The 22,015-nt window shown below is 52.8% G+C and overlaps 1 protein-coding gene, 1 long non-coding RNA gene and 1 other non-coding gene across 5 annotated transcripts in view; 2 read left to right on the top strand and 1 right to left on the bottom strand.

Annotated features, from left to right (window-relative positions):
• The window catches only part of ZNF777 (zinc finger protein 777), a 29,007-nt gene extending 22,524 nt beyond the window's left edge, over positions 1-6,483 (top strand). For all 3 annotated transcript variants that reach the window (XM_060625655.3, XM_060625648.3, XM_060625636.2), the window contains exons 5-6: positions 913-1,164; positions 4,863-6,483. In XM_060625655.3, the coding sequence (XP_060481638.1) occupies positions 913-1,164; positions 4,863-6,019 (1,409 nt within the window). In that variant the 3' untranslated portion in view covers positions 6,020-6,483. The remainder of the gene's footprint in view (positions 1-912; positions 1,165-4,862) is intronic.
• A 5,983-nt stretch (positions 6,484-12,466) lies between these two features.
• Positions 12,467-14,310, bottom strand: LOC132673463 (uncharacterized). The gene is made up of 3 exons (XR_009608068.3): positions 13,970-14,310; positions 13,261-13,415; positions 12,467-13,055 (listed from the first exon to the last, which is right to left on the bottom strand). It is a non-coding gene; the product is annotated as an uncharacterized LOC132673463 (long non-coding RNA).
• Positions 14,311-19,922: 5,612 nt separating this feature from the next.
• On the top strand, positions 19,923-19,994 carry TRNAC-GCA (transfer RNA cysteine (anticodon GCA)). Its single transcript has one exon. It is a non-coding gene; the product is annotated as a tRNA-Cys (tRNA).
• Positions 19,995-22,015: the final 2,021 nt, after the last annotated feature.

The raw sequence follows: 22,015 nt of genomic DNA, 5'->3' as shown, positions 1-22,015 counted from the left end.
CCGCGCAGGAATTTCTACAGGATACCTGAGAGGGAAGAGGAGGTATATGGCAATTTTCTTTTTTTTTTTTAAACCAATAATGGCCAGAAAATAAAAACAGATACGCATCAACTTGTTGCAATAAATAACCACAGAAGCATAGAGAAAAATACTAGGTTAACTACAGGAGTTGCCGGGGAGGCCATAAGCGGCGACAGGGGAATTGAGGGAAAGGGAAGGGCAAATCAAAAGAGAAAAATCTGTGTGCTAAAAGAGTATGTGCGAGATCCCACTTATGCAACATGATGGCCGTGTGTGTGTGTGTGTGTGTGTGTGTGTGTGTGTGTGTGTGTGTGTGTTGACGTTTGAAATCACCTGCAGGCCTACCGGCAAGTTGAAAAAAAGGGCAGTGTGTGTAATCAGATGCTGTTTAACTAAAAACAAACCCAAGAGCTCCGAGTGTACGTGTGCTCATGCTTGTTAACTGTGGGCCGGGGTGGTGGGGGGACTCGGGGGGCTCTGGTCTGTCCGTGCCGGACCCCTGGGGCATGGGCTGGAAGGGTGTGCAGGGTGAGATGGTTGGCCTTTTCGTTATTCAACTTGACTGTAAGGGAGAGAAACTGTCGACTTTGGCTGGCCTGACCCGGGAAAGGGAATTAAGATCTCTTTTTAAACCCCGGCAATACTATTTTAAAAACTGTAGGGGTTGTGGAACACAAACTCTGCATCTATTTAACTTTACTCCAGTTCGTACAAAATGTCCAGAAAATTCTGTCTACTCACTCAACATTGTATTTCCTCACGGTCTCTAAAATCAGAATTCTTGAAATGTAAAATCTAGGCTGCAGAAACCTTGGCCGTGCAATGACCATGTTCTGGGTTCTTTTGTTTCCCTCCCCCACCCCCACCCCCTACCCCTCCCTGCCCTCCCAGCACACGACGGGATCGTGATTAAGATCGAGGTGCAGACCAACGACGAGGGCTCAGAAAGTTTGGAGACGCCGGAGCCCCTGATGGGACAGGTGGAGGAGCATGGCTTTCAGGACTCCGAGCTGGGCGACCCGTGTGCGGAGCAGCCAGATTTGGACATGCAAGAACAGGACAACACGCTGGAAGAGTCCACCGAAGGCTCCAGCGAGTTCAGCGAGCTCAAACAGATGCTGGTGCAGCAGAGAAACTGCGCAGGTCAGTTGGAGAGGGTCCAGGCGTGGGGAGCTGCTGCCATCAGGCCCACGGGCAGGCCCCTGCCTCGTGGGAAAGTTGGAGTTTCTCTCTGAACGGTCATGTGGCAGTGATCAGTGGATAGGTGTGACGTCCCCCGGCGTGGTCTCAGGTGCTGGTGTCCTGCCTCAGGATTTTTAAGAATCGGTCTCTGGCCTGGGCAGAAGGTATTAACAGCCAAAGACTAGGTCAGATGAGGACCCAGAGGGACCTCAGAGATTATCTCTCTCCAGCTCCCCTCCTTCTACAGGCAGAGAAGGTCAGATCAATTGCCCAAGGTCACGACATTGGGGCCAAGCTAGAATTTCTGTCTCCCGGTGTGTCCTTGATGGTTCTTAGGTCACTCTGGAAGCCTCAGTGACCCGGAGATCTCAACCCCCACAATGCATGCTTTTTAAAATACCGGACTGTACGGTCCCTTCCCAGTAGAATCGAGCCATCACTTGTGTTTGATCGTGAAACCTCTGGGTCACCCTTCTGCACACTTGGGAGTTCTTGATCCTCAGGAGTTCAAGAACAGTGAGGAAGTGTCGCCCTCAGCAGCCTGAGCTCAGGACATCTTTTGTGGCTGATTGATGCTGAACGGTCCGGGCAGTCCTGAGAAAATCCCCATCTTGTCATCATGGTGTATTTCTAAAATGCACCATTAGGCTTAGTTAGCTACTGTTTTGTTCAGGAGTTCTCGGCTCTATTCATAAAGCAAATCAGCCTGAACCTTTCTTCAGCCACCCTCATCTAGTTTGGGAAATAAAATGATCTTCTACTTACCAACTGAGCTGGGAAGCTTCTGCTCTTTTTTCCCACATTCTGTATCTACTGTGGGAGGTAGGAATTAAGTGAGTTCTACCAAATTTTTAAGGAATACACTTAGGTTCTGGTTTTTGTTTAGATGTTTTGTTTACGTGCAAAAGAGTCATTAACTATCCTATCAGTTTATATGCTGTTTGTACTGAGAAATGTGTCCACATCCATTTTTTATTTAATAGGTTTTTTTAAAGTATTATGCTGATGCTTTAAAAAAAATTGTTCACTTTGTAGATGATTCCTTTGCAGTTTGCCTTTTTTGCACGTCATAAAATAGCACGGACATCTTTCTTAGGCAAAAGATGTGGATCTAACTCCTTGCTTTTATTTATTTATTTTTTTTTTTAAATTTTTTTTTTTTAACATTTATTTATTTTTGAGACAGAGAGAGACAGAGCATGAATGGGGGAGGGTCAGAGAAAGAGAGAGACACAGAATCCGAAACAGGCTCCAGGCTCTGAGCGGTCAGCACAGAGCCTGACGCGGGGCTTGAACTCAAGGACGGGACCGTGAGATCATGACCTGAGCTGAAGTCGGACACTCAACCGACTGAGCCACCCAGGCGCCCCAACTCCTTGCTTTTAAAGAACTGCATGATATTCCAGAAATCCTTCTAATATACCATATGCTGTCTCTGGAAAACAGTGAAAGACACAGGGCAACCTCTGAGGATGTGCCACAGCAAAGCCTCACAATAGAAAGGCCAGAGTCCCCTCTGGGCACTCCCGTTAATTCTACTGGGAATCTTAGGAAATTACTGAATGGCACTTGGTGGGATTTGGAGTCCTGGGTTTTAGGGCTACCTGTTTCACTCTCATTTCACTGAAAAAAACAAAAACAAAAACTTTGATGCTCAAGGAGAGTTGTTTTTTTTTTCTTTAACGTTTATTCATTGTTGAGAGAGAGACAGAGCACAAGCAGGGGAGGGGCACAGAGAGAGAGGGAGACACAGAATCCGAAGCAGGCTCCAGGCCCTGAGCTGTCACCACAGAGCCCGAGGTGGGGCTCGAACCCACAAACCGTGAGATCATGACCTGAGCCGAAGTCAGACGCTTAACCGACTGAGCCACCCAGGGGCCCCTCAAGGAGAGCTTAAATGTCCCAAGGCCCATAGTTCCCCTGGGTCTTTCAGAAACAACCCTCATTTTCAGGATAAGCACAGAGACAGCTAATTACCAACCTCTGAAGCTGCCTCCTCCTTCCTGATCTTTGAAGCATCCTGTTCCAAGGATGTTCTGGGTCCCTTGCTACTGAGAATCTGTTGTCCGGCCTGAGCGGGGACTGGCACGCTTATGTCCTGCCATGTCCTGGGTTCAGAGGAGTAGAACGGGCCGTGGCCCGGCGGTCACTAACGAATTTGTGGCCAAGACCTTGGCCAGCTCGCGCACGCTGCCGGCTCGTTTCCCCGTCAGCTGAGGAGACAGACTAGGTGGTCCCTAAGTTGCAAGCTCTGAAAAGGTCTGACTTCATTTACTTTATTTGGAACTGTCACTTGGTATCTCTGGGGTGGATGCCCCACGTCTGTGTTGCTCGACTTACCCTCTAAGAGATAGTGAATAAAAAGACACCAGTTGTCAGGCGAGAACTTGAAAAAGTTCTCGTTTGTTTGCTTTTAAGAATTCTGCAAATGCCAACTATTGCCGCGTCCGCCTCACAGGTGGGCCTAGAAAGGTGAGTGCCTTTCTCATGTCACACAGTGTGTGACACCAATTATCAGTGTTTAGGGGGTTGCCAAGTAAGTACTAGGCATCTGAGAAAATGCAAACAGGAGTCAGAGGCCACTCCTTTCCTCTAGGACTTAGGTGCTCGGGGAACACTATAGAACACCACGCAGAACAGCTGACAAGTTGGGCCCTAAAGGGCCAGCCTAGAGGGTGGAGGGCGGGGTGGAGGAGCACATCGTCCAGTCCGGGAGTTCGCAGAACACCCCCCACGGCAGAGCGTGGGGGAGAGGCAGAGGAGACCCCCCCCCCCCCCGACCCCAGCTTCAGGGTCGGTAGAGCCACCGCAGGTGAGTCCCCCACCTGTGCGTGCATGGTGCCACGTGAGGAGCCTGAGGTCCCCAAGTCCTGGGGAGGCGCACCAGCTTGTGCTGTGCGCTCAGGGGCGCTTGAGGGCTGCAGCTTGGGCAGGTCGAGGAAGGTTTTAGGGCAAAGACAGGATTGGAGGTGGGTGTTGTGTGACCCGGGTGATTTGGAGGCATGGAGAGGAGGGAGCAGTTGCTGGAGGAAGGCGAGTAAAGGCGCTTGAGGGAGGCCCAGAGGTGCGCTCACGAAAGGAGGAGACCTGGGAGACCTGGGAGCCAGAAAACAGTGACAGCCTGATGAGTCAGGGCCCTTTTCATACAGATGGTAGAAACCCACCTCCCCAAGCAGCCTAAGTGAAAACCGGAAGGCGTGCTTATTGGCCCACGATAGGAATCCATAGGTCCACCAGCATGCCAGCTTCAGGCACCCTGGACCCTAGTGGTTCCCCGGGGGGCTCCGCATGCTGGGTTCCTTCGTTCCTGCTGAGTACTGCCCGCTAGCAGCTTGGGGAGATGGGCGCCGGGCCGCCCCTTTCCTGCTCCCTCTGCATAGAATTCCCAGAGAGGGCTCCCACGGGCCACTGGGGGCCTGGGCTCCTTCCTGACCCAACCCCGAGGCCCGCCTGGGTCAGACACCCAACCCCGTGGAGGTGGGGGCCGCGGGGCGGCAGGGAGTGGAAAGGAGCGTTTTCCCCAAAGAAGGCACCGGGGCCGGTGAGACACAGGCAGTGTGTGTGGGCGAGGGTGAAGCCACCTCACCCGCCGGCGCCCAGGGCGGAGGCCCCGGGCGACAGCTGACCTCTCTCCGTCTCTCTCCCTGTCCCTGGAGCAGAGGGGATCGTGATCAAAACCGAGGAGCAGGAGGAGGAGGAGGAAGAGGAGGAGGAGGACGAGCTGCCGCAGCACCTGCAGGCTCTCGGGCAGCTGTCGGGGCGCTACGAGGCCGGCATGTACCAGACCCCGCTGCCCGGGGAGCTGTCCCCCGAGGGCGAGGAGAGCCCCCCGCCGCTGCAGCTGGGCAAGCCGGCCGTGAAGAGGCTGGCGCCGCCGACGCACGGGGAGCGGCACCCGGGCGACAGCCGCGGCTCCTCGAGCCAGCAGCAGCGGAACCGGCGCGGCGAGCGGCCCTTCACCTGCATGGAGTGCGGCAAGAGCTTCCGGCTGAAGATCAACCTCATCATCCACCAGCGCAACCACATCAAGGAGGGGCCGTACGAGTGCGCCGAGTGCGAGATCAGCTTCCGCCACAAGCAGCAGCTCACGCTGCACCAGCGCATCCACCGCGTCCGCGGCGGCTACGCGTCCCCCGAGCGCGGGCCCGGCTTCGCCCCCAAGCACACGCTCAAGCCGCGCCCCAAGTCGCCCAGCTCGGGCAGCGGCGGCGGCGGCCCCAAGCCCTACAAGTGCCCCGAGTGCGACAGCAGCTTCAGCCACAAGTCGAGCCTGACCAAGCACCAGATCACGCACACGGGCGAGCGGCCCTACACGTGCCCCGAGTGCAAGAAGAGCTTCCGCCTGCACATCAGCCTGGTGATCCACCAGCGCGTGCACGCGGGCAAGCACGAGGTCTCCTTCATCTGCAGCCTGTGCGGCAAGAGCTTCAGCCGCCCGTCGCACCTGCTGCGCCACCAGCGGACTCACACGGGCGAGCGGCCCTTCAAGTGCCCCGAGTGCGAGAAGAGCTTCAGCGAGAAGTCCAAGCTCACCAACCACTGCCGCGTGCACTCGCGCGAGCGCCCGCACGCCTGCCCCGAGTGCGGCAAGAGCTTCATCCGCAAGCACCACCTGCTCGAGCACCGGCGCATCCACACGGGCGAGCGGCCCTACCACTGCGCCGAGTGCGGCAAGCGCTTCACGCAGAAGCACCACCTGCTGGAGCACCAGCGCGCGCACACGGGCGAGCGGCCCTACCCCTGCACGCACTGCGCCAAGTGCTTCCGCTACAAGCAGTCGCTCAAGTACCACCTGCGGACCCACACGGGCGAGTGAGCGCGCCCGCCGCCGCGCCGCCCGGCCAGGTGCGCCGCCAGCTGCGCGGCCCGGCCCGCCGCGGACACCTGCCCGGCCGCCGCCGCCGCTGCCGCGAGGCCCGAGCCGGGCGGGCGGGGGCGGGGCGCCCCCAGCCCCCTTGCCGTGAGCCCCCCTCCCTCCCTTCGTCCCTCCTCCCAAGGACACGGGGGTAGTGAGACCAGGTCGCTTGCTGCCGTGTTTACCGTGTTTACCGGGGGCCCCGGGGGGGCGGGTGGGGAGTGCGGGGACCTGGGGAACCCCCTTCGGGCTGTTAATTTCCTTGACAATAAAATGGATGAAACCAATCAGCACGGGGGGAGTGATTTGGCCGCCGGCCACTCGGAGGGACGGTGTAGGGCCACTTAGTTGGGGAATAGAACTTTATAATTACCTTTTGGATACTGTGGTTCTATTTGATAATAATAGAGTAATTTTTAAAAGACGAGCGTTTCCTGTTTGCCGTTTTTGTTTGGTTTTGAAGGGGAGGGTTGAGAAGGTGGCCGAGGGGCGTGTGCCTAGCGTCAGTTGACAGGTTCTCTGGAGCCCCTCTTCTGTGCCCACTCCCTGTGTTGGGTGGTGGAGGGGGCGCGGAGCCCGCGGATTAGAACATGGAAAAGGAGGCGAGCTTGTAGTGAATCCCTGGATGGCAGGGCAGACGCTCCTGGCTGCGGACCCTGGCGCGCGCCGTGGTGTGGGGAGGACAGTGGGAGCCGAGGGAGCGGTAGGGCCCGGTTGACCAGAATGGTCAGGGAGGGTAACAGGTTTGGAATGGGCTGGAGAGACAGTTCTGCGGCAAAAGCTGGGCGCTTCCCTCGGGACCGGTCCAGATCTCCCGCCCAGCTTGAAATGCAGCTGGTGGGGGGTAGCGGGCCAGGGGTGCAGGGAGGGGGTAGGGAAGGGGTGCAGAGGCTCCTGGTGCCCGTGGTCGGAAGAACCACAAAAGGCTCCGGTCAGACTTTTTTTATGTGTATGTTGCGCCAAAGCTACTCTCTGGGTTTGTGAAATGCACGAACGCACCCTGGTTGTAGGTGTTGGTTCATCTCTGATGACCCCCCAGTGAGGCGCCCAGAGAGAAACTGCAGGTGCATTACTTTGCCCACTGGAGCGGCTTATTCTCAACTGCTCCTGGGCTTGGCAGTGACCCAGAGAGAATTCGGACAATTTGAAGGGACAATTCATGGAGGCTAGCAGAGGGCCGAGCTCAGCCTGGTAAACGGGGGAGGCCAGGCTTCTGCTGAAAAACGGGGAGAACAGCCCACGAGACAAGAAGTGCTCAGGGGAGGCAGGTTAAGCCGTGAGTCAGGGTAGAGAGGAGCGGATGGCGGACAAGAGGATCGGAAAAGGGAATCTGAGGGAGAAGGTGCCTTGTCATCGACTCTGCAGAGACCCAGAGGTCGTCAACTGCCTCCTTTATCAGGATGCATAAACTGAGGCACAGAGAGGGGAGGTGTTGCTCAAGGTCTCACATTTGAAAGGATCTGACTTTTCTGGAAAGTTTCTGCAAGGCTGGTAGGACATTAGAACAAGCAGCTGGAGGCCAGGAGGAGGCCGGGGCTAGTGCGAGGGGCTTGCAAGGCCAGCCTTGGTCCTGGGCTGCGGAACCAGCTGAAGAGCAGTCAGATCCAGGAGCAGGCAGTGAGGCAGACCACAGGGGGAGGAGCCTGGAGGAGTCAGAAGAGCTTCTCCACGAGGGTGGTGACGGAGCCCATCCCGGGCTGCAGAGGATTCCACGGAGGAGAGAAATGGGCCAGGCCTTCTCGGCAGGGGGATCCTTAAAGGGGGAGGTATGGCAAATGAGCTCCAATGTTAAGAAGCAGTGACTGATGAAACCCACTGAGCTGGAGAAAGGGCTTGGGTAGGAAACCAAGGTCAAAAAGGTTGGCTTGAAGCAGATTCTGCGTGCAGAGGGGGTTTTGGACCTAAGACTTTGTGACGGTGGGGTTTGATTTGCTCTCGTGTGGGAAACCCTTGCCAAGCAGGACAGGCTTGATACGGACAGATAGCAGGAGACCGAAGCGGACCGGGAGGGAAACGTGCCGTGGTCAGACATCTGGGGGAAGCAGCCGTGTGCAGCAGACGGGCCACGGATGATGGGTCTGGTGGCTAGCGGCTGAAGGAATGCCGGAGGACCCGGTGCTCTGGAACACCAGGATATTTGAGGCCTGGAAGGGATGTTAGAGGCGTTGTGGAGATACTTGGTGGAGGGCCATTGGTGCCCAATTTACCGGTCCCGGAACTGGAGGACCAAGAGTGCCGGAGATGTTCAGACTTGAGAAGGAGACCACGGTGGTTTGGGGAGGCTCAGAGTGACTTCATTTGTTATACACAGTTACCAGGGCATCCTCGGGGCATTGGGGGCCACGTGGCGATGGTGAGCCTTTCTTTTCCTAGGAAATCTGGCTATAACGGATTAAATATAGCCAGGGACCCGTACTTCTTGCGTGGGGCTCGGCTGGGCTTTCGGGGGTTCTCTGTGCCTCTCCCTTCCCTTCCTTGGCTCTAACCCCCTCTCCAAGCGTCTTGGGGGGTGGCGGGGGGGAGGCTGTGCTCCACGGTATCTCTTCGCTCACACCATGGTGACTCTCACTTTCCATCCACCACGATCTCCATGGTGTCAGAGGCCAACAGCTCTCGAGGATGGTCACGGAAGTTCAGACAGACTCTGGAGTGGACCAGATGTGGCTTTAAACTTGACAGCGGTATGGCCTTGAACCAGCTAATTAGCAGAACATCAACTTCCTCACCCGTTCAATGGGGATAAATAAGGCTCCACTGTTCGGAGGCTTAAATCACGTAAAGAATAAATAAGTAGCAAAGAGGCTGGCACATACTAAGGTCTCGGTAAAAGTTTGCTTTTTTCATTATTAGCTCATAATTAAAGACGGTTTAATTTACATAAAAACAGAAGTTCAGGTAGGTAGCCGGCTCGTGTTGTATTCTGAAAGAATGAATCTCCGAGAAGGAGATTTTCCCCCACAGGCAGAAGCAGAAAGTTATTTTGGTGTGAAGAAGTTCAAAAGCACACAAGCAACTCTTGGTCTCGATGTCCGAGTGGACAGGGATTGAAACACGCCTGTCTGCCGCAAGCCAGAATTTGCAGTGGGCTGTACCCCACCTTTCTGGGTATCTGGTCGTCATCCACAGTGCTCTCCCCGGGAGCCCTTAATTTAATTAGAAGGGCAGACTTGGAAACCAGTTGCCATGGGCCCCATGGAGTTGTGTACCAGGAAGAGCAATTGCCATTAATTGAATGCTAATTACTGTTGAAGACCTTAGTTATACTCTTTTTTATAGATGAAGAGGTTGAGGCTCAGAGAGGTTAACTAGGCCCAAAGTCACCCAGCAACCTAATGGTACAGTCAAAATTTGAACTCAAGTCTTTTTTTTTTTTTTTTTAACATTTATTTATTTTTGAGAGAGAGAGAGAGAGACAGAGCATGAGCAGGGAAGGGGCAGAGAGAGAGGGAGACACAGAATCTGGAATCAGGCTCCAGGCTCCGAGCTGTTAGCACCGAGCCCGACGCGGGGCTTGAACTCACGAATCGCGAGATCATGACCGAGTTGGACACTCGACCGACTGAGCCACCCAAGCGCGCCTGACCTCAAGCCTTTTTGACTCCCAAACCCATGTGCTTGACCACAGAGTCCTTTCCCTGGGATCTGAATGGTTGTTGGAAAAGGAAAGCCAGCCCCTCTTTCAAATTATTCCATTGTATCCTCAGATGTAAGACAAAATTTGAGGAAACAGAATATAGTAAGAACGTGCCCTAAGCCATATGTTTGCCAAAATTATGAACGTCGTCAGAGAAGAGAAGACTGTTGCAGAGGCAAAAAAGGTCTCTGTGTGGACTCTATGCCATTGCAGCTGGAGAAATTAATGCAACTTCCTCAGGTTGGGGGTGGGGGGCAGCCAGCGGAGCAGGACCTGAGTCTGGTCCCTTGGGGACCGCCCCAGGTACTTATTAAGCACCACTCGTGGGCAAAGCGGTTGTGTTGGGCCCCATGGAGAAACACAGAAGGATGGTAAGCCATCTGCTTCCTCGACATGCCAGAGACTCGGAGGCCTAGTCCTCTAGACCAAGCCTTCGGGGGTCTGGAAAACTGAGACCCTCACGGACACATTTAGGCAGCTGTGTTCCAGGAAAGAGCCCCGCCTCCATCTCCTCTCGGTGCTTTAACCAGCCAGGTGTCGGGGGAGACCTTTCCCGAGGCACAGTGGTGGAGGCTCCTCAGATTAAGGGATCAGGGCCGGAGGCCTCCAGGCCCTCCTGTTGCCAGGGCAACGGTGAGTCAGGCCAAGGCCTCTCCTCCAGCTCTGGAAAGCTGTTTGGCTACTGAAGCCTCTCACTGCTTCCCAGGCATAGCGGGAACTTCTAGATTTAAATTAAAAAAAAAAAAAAAAAAAAAAAAAAAAAATCTTCATGGACCTCCTCTAGTTGGGTTCCTTAAAACGAGTATTTTTATTAAAATACAATAGAATCTAACCCTTTTATTTCTATTTTCTACAAGAGGTAACTCCAGGCTAACACCCTTTTTAAAAAAGAAAGAAAGGGAGAGAGAGGAAGAAAGGAGGGAAGGAAGAGGGAAGAAAGAACGAGAAAAGGAAAAATGAAATCGAGTACTGCGGACGCTGGCCTTACCGGAGGACTGACTTCCGGTCAGCGCTCAGCCCAGCCTTGAGTTTTAGGGACGGTAACAATCATCACCACGATTCAGCGGATCTTCCTATGTTCCAGGCACTGTGCTAACGAAATGCTTTCATTTCATTTTCTCTTGTGCCCACCTGTGAAATCGGTATTCGTCCCTGCCTTTTCCAGATAAAATCCAGAGAGGTCAAGCAGTTAGTCCAAGGTCACGTGACCAGAATGGAACCTTAAGCGTGTGGGACCCAAAGCGTGTGCTGTTAACTGCTGTTCCATACTGCCTCCCAATTTCCTCAGAGTGGATCCTTAATAAAAAAGGCAAAGAGCACTATTTCTCTCTGATTCGCAGCCCTGACCGTCCTGTGGACAACGCACCTAAGCTCTGCATCTGGCTGAAGGCAGAGGGCTCAGTGGCCCGCCAGCTTAGCTCAGCCAGGCCTGGCCTGGCCTGCAACCCTGGGACCCGGCCACCCTGGGACCCGGCCCCCCTGGGAGGCCCAGCTCACCTGCAGACGCCTCAGTGGCTGAACTGCCCAGCTAGGAATCCCTCCGCCCCCACCCGTTTAAAACTGAGTCTCTCTCTTGCTTAAGGCGTTTGGGAAGACAACTGTGTGTTAAGGCCAGGGGCTCCCCTTCTGTTTGTTGAAGTCAGGACCTAACAAGCCATTTGTTTAACAGAGGAGCTGGGCGAGGGAGATGACAAAGAAAATGCACCTGCTCCCTAATAAAATACCACTCTCCTCTTCCAGGTGACACGGCCTGTGGTCGTCACTGTTCCTTCTCGCCATTCCTGCCAGCCGCATGAATGAAACTCACGGCTTCTCTTTGTAAATAATACCCCGGTTCCCAATTAACTCGAGTGTAAGATAGGAAGGAGCCAACTACTGTCTATCAACCAGAGAAAGGGAAAGTTGAATTTTAATGACGAAATATACCGGTGAAAACTTGTATCACTTAAATAATGAATATCAGGATAACAAACTGTTTCCTTTTAGAATCAGAAGAGTCTATACCTTTTTAAGCAGGGTATTCCATCAGTTCTTTATCTACAGGATACAGAAACACTAAGGTGGTGCCCTCAAAGGATTGAGATTGATTGGATTTAACCTAAATTCAGCAGAAAGTTAAACAGGTTATGAAACCTGACTTTTGCCATTCTTCCACTGAGGGGATGATCCAAGAGCCACATGGCTCCATGATCGAATTTTCTGCAGGCAAATTATTGATGTAAATTCTAAAATGTAAGATAAAATGTTTATGTATGTATTGTCCTTTTTTAAGTGTTTTTTTAAATGTTAATTTATTTTTGAGAGAGAGAGAGCATGGGGGAAGGGCAGAGGGGGAGGGGGAGAGAGAGAATCCCAAGCAGGCTCCATGCTGTCAGCGCAGAGCCTGACCCGGGGCTCGAACTCACAAACCATGAGATCATGATCTGAGCTGAAACCAAGAGTCAGATGCTTAACCAACGGAGCCACCCAGTTTGTGTTGCCTACTTGGCAACTTAATCATCATCGTTGAAAGTCACATTAATTTTGTCCTAAAGTAAAAGTACTACATTGATTTTGCATAGTTACCCTCTGCACAATTTAATAACGTATCCAACTAAAATTACTATTATTCCCTTCCCACTTTAAGGCAGTGGTTTCCTTAGCTTATCTTGAATTAACTGATTTACCAAGTCAAAGGTTTATAATACATTTTGAAATAAGTTTGAAAAAAAAAAAATTAAACCTCAAACATTTCAGAGCACTGCTTAAAAAAACAAGTCAATATCCAGACCAAATTACACCAGTCTCCAGTATATTTAATTCAAACAGTAGACATATTGAGAGGAAATAGACACATTTTTCTTGCCCGAATCTGTGCCAGCTTTTTAGAGTCTTGGAACGGGCATAAACTGCATACAAACATGCTTGGGTGTTCATTTTACCAAAAAGATGAACTCACATTAGTATGTAATAAGCACATAATAGGATTTTAGAATTTAATTTAAAACCCTTTCCCCCCCAACTGAAAATAGCATTGTTATTTTTCCTGTGAAAGGAATTTTTGAGTTCCAAACAATAAAAGTTTATCTCAAAATTGAATGAGCCCTTTATTTCTTCAGAAGAAGGCATCAAGTCTCCTCAGTAAATGTAACAGAAGAAATCATTTTATTTACCACCCAGTATGAGGACTTCTAACCACCTCCACACCTGTGAAATTAAGCGGATTACTTGGAAGAAACTGAATCGGCAGAAACTAAATCTATAATATTTTAGAATGTCTTTCAGACTAAGGACACAAAATCTTCATCAAGTATACAATGATCAGCCAAATGTTCTGGGCTTCATCTGTCAGTGTTTTCAGGCTTTTGTTTTTAGCCCAGGATCCTGTTTAAATAAAGCCATTTTCAGAAAGTAAACAAGTAAAATAACTGGGGGCAGGGTGCCAGGGAGGTACTAAGCCCACCTGATCAGCCCTCCCCTGGCCCTCGGGATGCCCTCCGGTTCTCTGATGACCCTTCTCACTTCACCTTTCCCAGTTCAATCCAAACTCTGTGTGTTTGATTTACCCAGAGACCCATTCCATGCTTACTTCATTCTCTGATAGGACACACGGTTTCTTATTTCTTCCTTTCGGGCTATAAACATTTCCATTCTCTATAACCTCTACAATACTGGGCAGATGTTCTCATCAGACAGTGGCGAGTCCCAGTGAAATCTAGCAGAGGTGACACTCTCCAGGAATCCCTGGAAGGCAGGGGGAAATAGCAGCACAGATGTCCCAGAAAAGCCCCGTCAGAAGCTACAAGAATCCCCAAAGAAATTTTTACAGCAAATGCGTACACTGTGAAGGCAAGGGAAGATCCAGGTGCACGTTACGCCTGCAGGACACTGGGCCACACAACGCCGCTCCGGGCTTCCCTGGGCTCTGTGTGCAGGGCTGGCACTGAGGGCGCGGGGCGGGGGGGGGGGGGGGGGGGGGGGGGGGGGGAGTTGTCCTCAGTCTTCCCAGGGGCGGGTTGTTTGCTCCCGCATCTGGCCCCCCGGGGCTGACCCACGCGAGGGGCGCGGTAAATGTGAAAATGATTGCGTGAGTGGGCCACAGGTGACCCTGTGCAGGAAGAGACACAGGTGACACCCCCAAATCTCTGCCCCGTTGGTGGGGCTGCCGACGATTTTCTCCAGTCAAGCTAATCCAAATTCTTTAAAAGATATCATTAAAAATCACATTTTATCTTTCCCTCCGATATTTCAGCCCCAATATTAGGTAGAGCCCCCTAGTCACTGCCAAATCCTCTTACCACGGTCACAGGGTGCCTACGGGCGACGGCAGGAATCCTCTGGGCTGCCCTGCCTTTGAAGGAGGGTCACCCAGCCGCCTCCTGAGTCCAAGGGTCCGCGGGCAGCAGAGCTGCACCGAGGGGAGATGGAGCCGTTGGGATTCCCCCGGCACCCGGGGGCCCCTCCCACCCTTCCCCCGCCGGCTGCGCGCTGTCACCGTCGTCCGTCTGTTTGCACAGGCCGGCGGCGACGCCGAGGCTCCCCGGCTTCCAGCGGCCCGGCTCCGCGTCCTCCTGCTCTCCGCTCCGCCTAGGACCCGGCGGCGGCGGCGGCGGCGGCCCCGGGACACGTCCCCCACGCCGTGCAGCCTCGGCCCCCCCCCCCCCCCGAGGACCGCCCCGCCGCGGCCCCCGCTCCCTCCCTTCCCGCCCGAGTCCTCCGCGACCCCGCGGCAGTCCGGGCCCCGGGCGCGCCCCTGGGAAACGGGGACAGGCGCTGAAAGCGGTGCGGCGGAGCTGATGGAGCCAGGGCCGGAGGGGAGCCACTCTGCAGCGTTTCCTTTCAAAACTTTACTTCTCTGGGCTTGTTTTAAATGAGTGCGCGTGCGTTTTGTCAATGTAATCCCTAATGACTTGAACCGAGCCGCCGCCCGCCCGGCCGCGGAAGGCGTCCGGCGCCCCCAGGCCGGCCGCGGCCCTCGGCCTCGCCGCCCGCTCCCCCGCCACGTGGGGCGGCCGCCGCCGTGCTGCCCCCTGCCGGCCGGAGCCCGGAGGCCGCCGCGCGCACCTGGCCGCCCGCGGCCGCTCTAGGAACGCCGGCCTCTCGGTGGTGGCGCGGGCGGCCGCCGCGCGCCTACCGGGGGGCCGTCCCCGGGGTCCCGGGGTGCGTGGGGGGAGGGGGGGCTCTCCCTCCGAGGCCGCCCCGCCCGGGACCAGCCCTTCCCGGTGTTCTCGTTGCTTCGCGCGCCCCGCCTGCCCGGCCCCGTTCCCGAGCTTCGCGGGGCCCGTGCTTTGTGCAGATCCGGGTGCGAACACAAAGGGCAGGCCCCGGGTTCGCCGCGCGGTGGAGCGCGGGGACGGGCGCCACCCCGGAGGCCCGCCGCCGCCGCCGCCGCCGGGGAGAGCGGGGAGCGAAGCCCGGGCGCCCGGGAGCCCGGGAGCCGCGGGCCGCACCAGCCCTTTCGCGGGCAGCGTTGCCTTTTGGCCACTCGCCTCAAGCTCCAGTCGGTTAAGCTGGAGGCCGATGGATCTGCACCACGCGGAGGTGGACCTTGAGAAGCACCGGGACGAGCGGCTGGACTTTCTGTCTGTTCTTTACACATTTTCAAATATTTGGTTATTTCCAAGAGGTGGATTTGCCCTGTCAAAGGGTATGGACTTTTTTTTTTTTTTTTTTTTTTTTTTAAGGCTTTTGATGCATCTTGTCAAACCTTTTCCCAGAATGTCCACCTCGTTCGTTATCTGCAGGAAGTAGATAGGGTACCTGCGGGCCCGGCTCAGACGGGGAAGGTCGGCTCTTGCCGGGGAGGGGAGGGAGGTTAACAATCACCTGGCATTTGAGGAACTACCAACGGTGTGTGGGTCCGTGTGACCAGGCAAGGCACTGGAGCCGGGACTGGGTCATATTGTGGGGCCCCACCCTCGATGGACTGAATGCTTTTGAGACATTGAGCCGCCAGAGGGATCCTCTGAAAATGCAGATTTGATCACTGCCTTCTTTTGTGGGTCACCCTAAGAGCAGCGGTTCCCCCATTGCTCTTAGGGTAAAAATCCAGAATCCCATCAGGGCCCACTAGGCTCCGCCCAGCTCTCCAGCCCGAACTGAGGCCACGTATCCGTTTGCTAGGGCTTCCACCGCAAAGTTCCACAAACCGGTGGCTTTGCCCAACAGAAACTGAGGGGGAAATCTGTTCCTCGCTTCTAGCTTCTGGCGGTTGCCAGAAATCCTTGGCATGCCTTGGCTTAGAAACACATCACTCCAATGTCTGCCTCTGTCATTACGTGGCATTTTCCGTGCATGTGTGTGTCTTCACATGGTGTTCTCCTCATGTGTCTCTCCTTTTATAAAGACAAGAGTCCTGGGGCACCTGGGTGGCTCAGTCCGTTACACGTCCGACTCTGGCTCGGGTCATGATCTCACGGTTTGTGAGTTCGAGCCCAGCATCCAGCTCTCTACTGTTAACGCAGAGCCCGCTTGGGACCCTCTTTCTCTGTTCCCCCACTTTCTCTGCTCTTCCCCTGCTCATGCAGGCTCTCTCTCTCAAAAATAAACATAAACAAACAAAAAAAAATACAGACAAGAGTCCAATTAAAGACCCACCCTAATCCGGTATGACCTCATCTTAGTTTAACTAATTAAATCTACAATGACCGTATTTCTTTTTTTTTTTTTAATGTTTATTTATTTTTGAGACAGAGAGAGACAGAGCATGAGTGGGGGAGGGGCAGAGAGAGAGGGAGACACAGAATCCGAAGCAGGCTCCAGGCTGTGAGCTGTCAGCACAGAGCCTGACACGGGGCTCGAACTCACAGACCGCGAGATTGTGATCTGAGCCGAAGTCAGTCACTCAACCAACTAAGCCACCCAGGTGCCCCTGCAATGACCGTATTTCTGAATAATGCAACATGCTGAGGTTCCTGGACGAACATGAATTTGGGGGGACACTATTCAACCCACAAAAAGCTGTCTCAGGCACCCTGGCCTTCACTCACTCTTCTGGCCCAGGCCTCCAGCTGAACTGCACAGTCCTCCTGGACGGCTCATCTCCACCTAACTTCCCTTTTTCCTGCAAGGTGTTACGGAAATGTCACTGCCTCAGAGAAACCTTCTGGAGTCCCACAGACTAGGGTCATCCCGCCCCACATGGGTCCATGGCAGTCATCACGATTACCGCTGGAGACGTCCCTGATCACATGTGTGTGTCCTCCATTAGAAAGTTGTCTCCTGGGGCGCCTGGGTGGCTCAGTCAGTCGAGCGTCCAACTTCAGCTCAGGTCATGACCTCACGGCTCGTGGGTTCGAGCCCCGTATCGGGCTCTGTGTTGACAACTCAGAGCCTGGAGCCTGCTTCGGATTCTGTGTCTCCCTTTCTCTCTCTCTGCCCTCCCCCCGCTTGTGCTCTCTCTCAAAAATAAGCATTTTTTCAAAAATGTCTTTAAAAAAGAAAGTTGTCTCCATGAGGACAGGGACCAGGTGGACTGAATGAACAATAACAAACCTAAATTTGTAGCCAAAGGGACTGACAGATTGACACGGGAAGCCCGTTGCAATCGTGCCAGAGACGACAGGTCCCGTGTTGAGACCACCCGGGGGGGCCCTTTAGGAAGTTCTGAGTGGCCCCGTCCCCGGTCCCCGGGAGGAGACAATCTGTATTCAGTCCAGGCTCCACCCTTCCCTTGGTGGCACATGAAATAACGCCCACCATCTGACTCTCCCCCACCTCGCTGACCTCTACTTGAACCCCTGTCCTGCTCTGTCCCTTTGCCGCAGCCACACTGGCACTGTTCACACCCCTCCATCCTGCCAAGCTAGTTTCTGCCTTCACGCCTTGGCAGTCACCGTACCACAGCCTGGAATGCTCTGCATCCGCATTTTACCCGCTGGCTGATCATTCAGACTTCCACTCAAACGGTCACTTCCCTGACCCCTCCCTCCCACCCCCCATCATCTTCCATCACGTCACCCTGCTTTGTGTTCCTATTGTAATGTCAGTATCTGCAACGATCTGGTTCCTTTATTTGTTTTCTTGTCTGTTCCCCCCACACCTCTCGGAAATTACAGGGGCCCGGAGGGCAGAGACCTTGTTAGTTTACCTCGTTCACTGCTGAGCCCTCAGTGCTAGACTAGAACCTGGAACGGAGTGGGTACTTACTAAGTATTCATTAAATGAATGAAAGTATCTAAGCCCTCTGGTTTCGAGTTTCTTCATCTGCAAAATGGGGGCAATCCTGGCTGCTTCACAGGAGATGGTAAGTGTACCTACCTCAAAGAGTCCTTGGGAGAATAAATGAGAAGAGGTACGTGAGTGCCTCCAACGTAGCCAACACTCAACATATCGGCGCCATTGTTAGTATTTTGGATTGGCACACATCCTAACACGGATGGGGGCAAGACGGCAGATGAGGCGGTAACTCATTCCACCCTCCTGCGATTCCGCCTTCCTGTTCTTCCAGTTACCCACCGCTCCCCACAGAAGGACGGGAGAAGTGTGGTATGGTGGGAACAGCCATGGACTTGGACCAGAAGGTCTTGAAACTGAGTCTTTTGGCAACTTTCTGAGGCTGTGTCATCTTCAGGATGGAGATAACGATTCCTACGAAAGCTGAAATGAGCTATATGTGAACTGTAAGGCAGATTTCCCAAATTAGCATTCCACTGATGCTTTTCATCTTAAAGCAATTACTTATTAGTTATGGCAATCAGAGACGGTGTTGCTTACAGTTACTAGAAGGGAATAGTCTTAAGTTTGTAATGTTTCTTGGTTTTTCTGATTTTGAAAGCAACACATTTTATTGCAGAAAAATATTTTTCTAATTTGATGGATGAAAAATATTATCATGCTGTTTTAATTTGCATTTCTTTGCTTTTACTAAGATGTATTCTGATTTACTGAGATTGAACACATCCTTGATGGCCTTTTCATTATATGTGGGCTCTTTACATGTGAAGGATATTAATTTGTAATATTTTGCCTATCGTAAATGATGAGAATATTTTCCCAACTTGCTATTAACCTTTTGATTTTGTTCATATACCTAAACTTTTAATGCTTATATCGCCAAATCTACCGGCATTTTCTGTTGGGACTTATCCAGTGAAATGCTTTCCTTGCTGTTCAGAAATCAGTTTCATATTCATAGTATAAATATCCATTTATACCCTTGTCCTTTCATTTATTTATACATAATGCTTAATCCACTTGGACTTTATTTTGTTATACAAAGAGAAGTTTAGTTGCTACTTTAATTATTTTTCCCAAATGGCCAACTGAATTCTCCCAGTATAATTTACACAAATGACCTTTCCTTTCCCCTATGCGTTTATGACTGCCATAGCTATCACGCAAGTAAAACACTGTGGCGAAGCGTGTGGGCAAGCCAGACTGCTTAAGTTTGCAACCCTACTTACTAGTCATTTCACGTTGGGCTATTTATGTAACATCTGGGTGCCTGGTTTCCTCATCTGTAAAATGGGGATAAGAATCATAGGCCCTAACCTTACGGGGCTGTCGTGAACATAATGGCTGCTCGGTAAACATCTGCGGTTATTTTGTGACATTTGTGTCTATACCATGTGGATTCCCAGGTCCGGGTTTCAGGTGTTTCTGTCCTTAGGCTGTTTTCAGTGGTGTGTTTCAGTAGATGTTCTAGTATTTACCAGGACAAGTCCTCCCGTGGTGCACCTGTTACTTTCACAGTTCTCGTAGCTTCCAACCTGTTCCCGTTGTATTTACTGGGCCTGGTCTGCCATTTACATACAGCCCAGGTAAGGCGTTAGTTTGGGGAAGGCAATACCTGATTTGGTAAGGGGCTCACGAGGTCTCGGTGACTAGGAGAGGAGAGTGGTGCGCAGGGCCGTGGGTGACATCAGAGAGCAGTGGGAAGAGGAGGGACAGGCGGCGAAGAGGAGAGAAGCAGGGCAAAGGGGAGAAAGGGCGGAAAGGGGCAGACGAGAGAAGCTGCTAGGCGAAAACCCAGGTGACCCGCGCTCTCAGACCCGGCGCTGGGCGTGGCGAGGGGCTCCAGGAGGCCTGGGTTTCGGGGTCTAGGTAAGGAGAGGGTCCCGAACCTCTGCTGCCTCCGACTGTGGCGCAAGATCAGGGGAGCCACCTAACTCGGGCAAGAGAGCGAGCGGGGGTTCGGGGAAGAAAGGCCAGTTGGGCGCGAAGCGGGAGGCGCGGAGGGCGCCGAGGCCGGCGGGGCCGGGTGTGGCTGCGTGCGCAGAAGAGCGTGCGTGAGACGCGGCACGCAGGCCCGGGGGTATAGCTCAGGGGTAGAGCATTTGACTGCAGATCAAGAGGTCCCCGGTTCAAATCCGGGTGCCCCCTGTGTGTGCCGTGTGTTTTATCCCGCGTCCTGGCTGCAACGTGGAGCTGAAAGCAACCACCGGCGTCCTTTCTTGCCCAGCTCCCAGAGCTCCGGACCAGAGAGAAACACGGAGCCAATGCTTTGGGGGAGGGGGCCGGGCTCTGGGGTCACAGGCAACGCCCACCAGCGAGGTCGGCCTTGCGGAGGCCAAGGTCTACCCCAGCCCGGAAGTAGAACGCAAACTATGTTTCTAAGTTTATGTTTTCTAGTAGGCACTTTAAATAAAGCAAAAAAGGGCCCGATGGGGGGAAGGGGGTCACAAGGAAGTCCCGGGGTCGCCAGGTGGTTGTAGATAACTGTACTGTGTTGTATATTTGGGAGTTGCTGAGAGAGTAGATCTTAAAAGTTGCCATCACAAGGAAAAATATATATAACTGATGGATGTGAACTAGACTTACGAGGGTGGTCATTTCTCAATTCCAACATATAATGTGGTGTGTCAATTATATCTCAACAAAAGTGAGAACTTTTTAAAAATATAAAGTGAAAATCAGCGACACTAAGTGCCATATGTTTAATGCAATATATCCAAAACGTTATCATTTCAACATGTAATCAATGTATAGGGGTGCCTGGGTGGCTCAGGCAGTGGAGCGTGGGACTTCAGGTCATGATCTCTCAGCCCATGAGTTCGAGCCCCGCGTCGGGCTCTGTGCTGACGGTTCAGAGCCTGGAGCCTGCTTCCGATTCTCTCTCTTTCTCTCTCTCTCTGCCTCTCCCCCTCTCATGCTCTGTTCTCTCAAAAATGAATAAACGTTAAAAAAAAATTTTTTTTTTTTTAAATTATAAATGAGATACTTCATGTTTTGTGGGATTTGGGGACTCTTTGAAATCTGGTGTGCAGTTTCCTCCAAGGCACCCTTTGATCAGAACCAGCCACCTGTATGTAGATGGTGGGCAGCTCCTGAGCGGGGGAAGCCTCCAGCTGCTTCTAGCAGTTTGGAGGGGATAGGTGGGTGTGCTGGTCAGGGTACAGAGAGGCTCCTCTGCTCCCCACAGTGCGATGGGCTGCTCCCCCAATTACAGAGAAGAGACCCCGGTAGTAGGCAGGCGGCTCTGGGAAGGTGGAGGAAACCCACGGATTTCCAGGTCCCTGGACAGCCACCTTCAATTTTCTCTGCAGACCCTCGTACATTTAATGAAAATGCTTTAATAAGGGTGCTAAGGCAACTGGGAAGCTCGGGGCAAAATACGCTAATTAGAGTATTCTTGGTGCTAATTTCTTTGTGTGTGTGTGTGTGTGTGTGTGTGTGTGTGTGTATTGCCATATGTAAATGTTTTAGTCACAAAATTTTCATAGTGCCTGTCTTTTTGCGTCCATTCAAGGTATGTTTCTTCCACACAGCATTTAGAAGACAGATATTGCCACAAAAATATTTAGAAGACAAAGCTCTTCAGATGAGTGTGAGGTAGGGGTCTGAGTAAAGTGGGGGTTAACTCTCGTTGTGTCATTTACTCTGTCAGGTGGGGCAAGTTGCCTTGATCTCCTGTGTCATCGTCATCCGTGACGAGGATGCTGATGGGGGTGGGGGGGGCGACAGCACGGGCACAAACGGTTTTTAAATGGTATAGACCTATCTAGATCCCTATCTACCTCTGTGTATATAAAGCTCTTAGAATAGTTTATCTGGCACACTAGAAGTGTTCAGTAAACATTAGGTCCGGTTCCACAGGGGTCTTGGGTGTGGTACCCAAGTGAAAAGTCCTGAGCAAGGTAGCTTATTCTAGCAGGGAGTATAGCTCAGGGGCAAGTTGCCTGACTGCAGATTGTAAGGTCCCTGGTTCAAGTCCAGGTGTCCCTGGTCCCTTACAATTATCCCAAAAATTCCTTCTACTCACTGCTGTCACACCATGACATTCCTGAGAGCTTTGAGGCTCTGTCCCATTTGGGGGGACAAGTTCACCTCTCCTATGGAGAGGAATGGTTGCCGGCAAGGAATGCCATTATTTATATAAAACTAAATTACGTGAGAAAAGTAGG

Source organism: Panthera onca, chromosome A2 (assembly GCF_046562875.1).
Source record: "Panthera onca isolate mPanOnc1 chromosome A2, mPanOnc1 haplotype 2, whole genome shotgun sequence".
In the NCBI taxonomy this organism is placed as follows: Eukaryota; Metazoa; Chordata; class Mammalia; order Carnivora; family Felidae; genus Panthera; species Panthera onca.
Note: the sequence above shows the minus strand (reverse complement) of the source record. Positions and strands in the feature narration are given on the sequence as shown.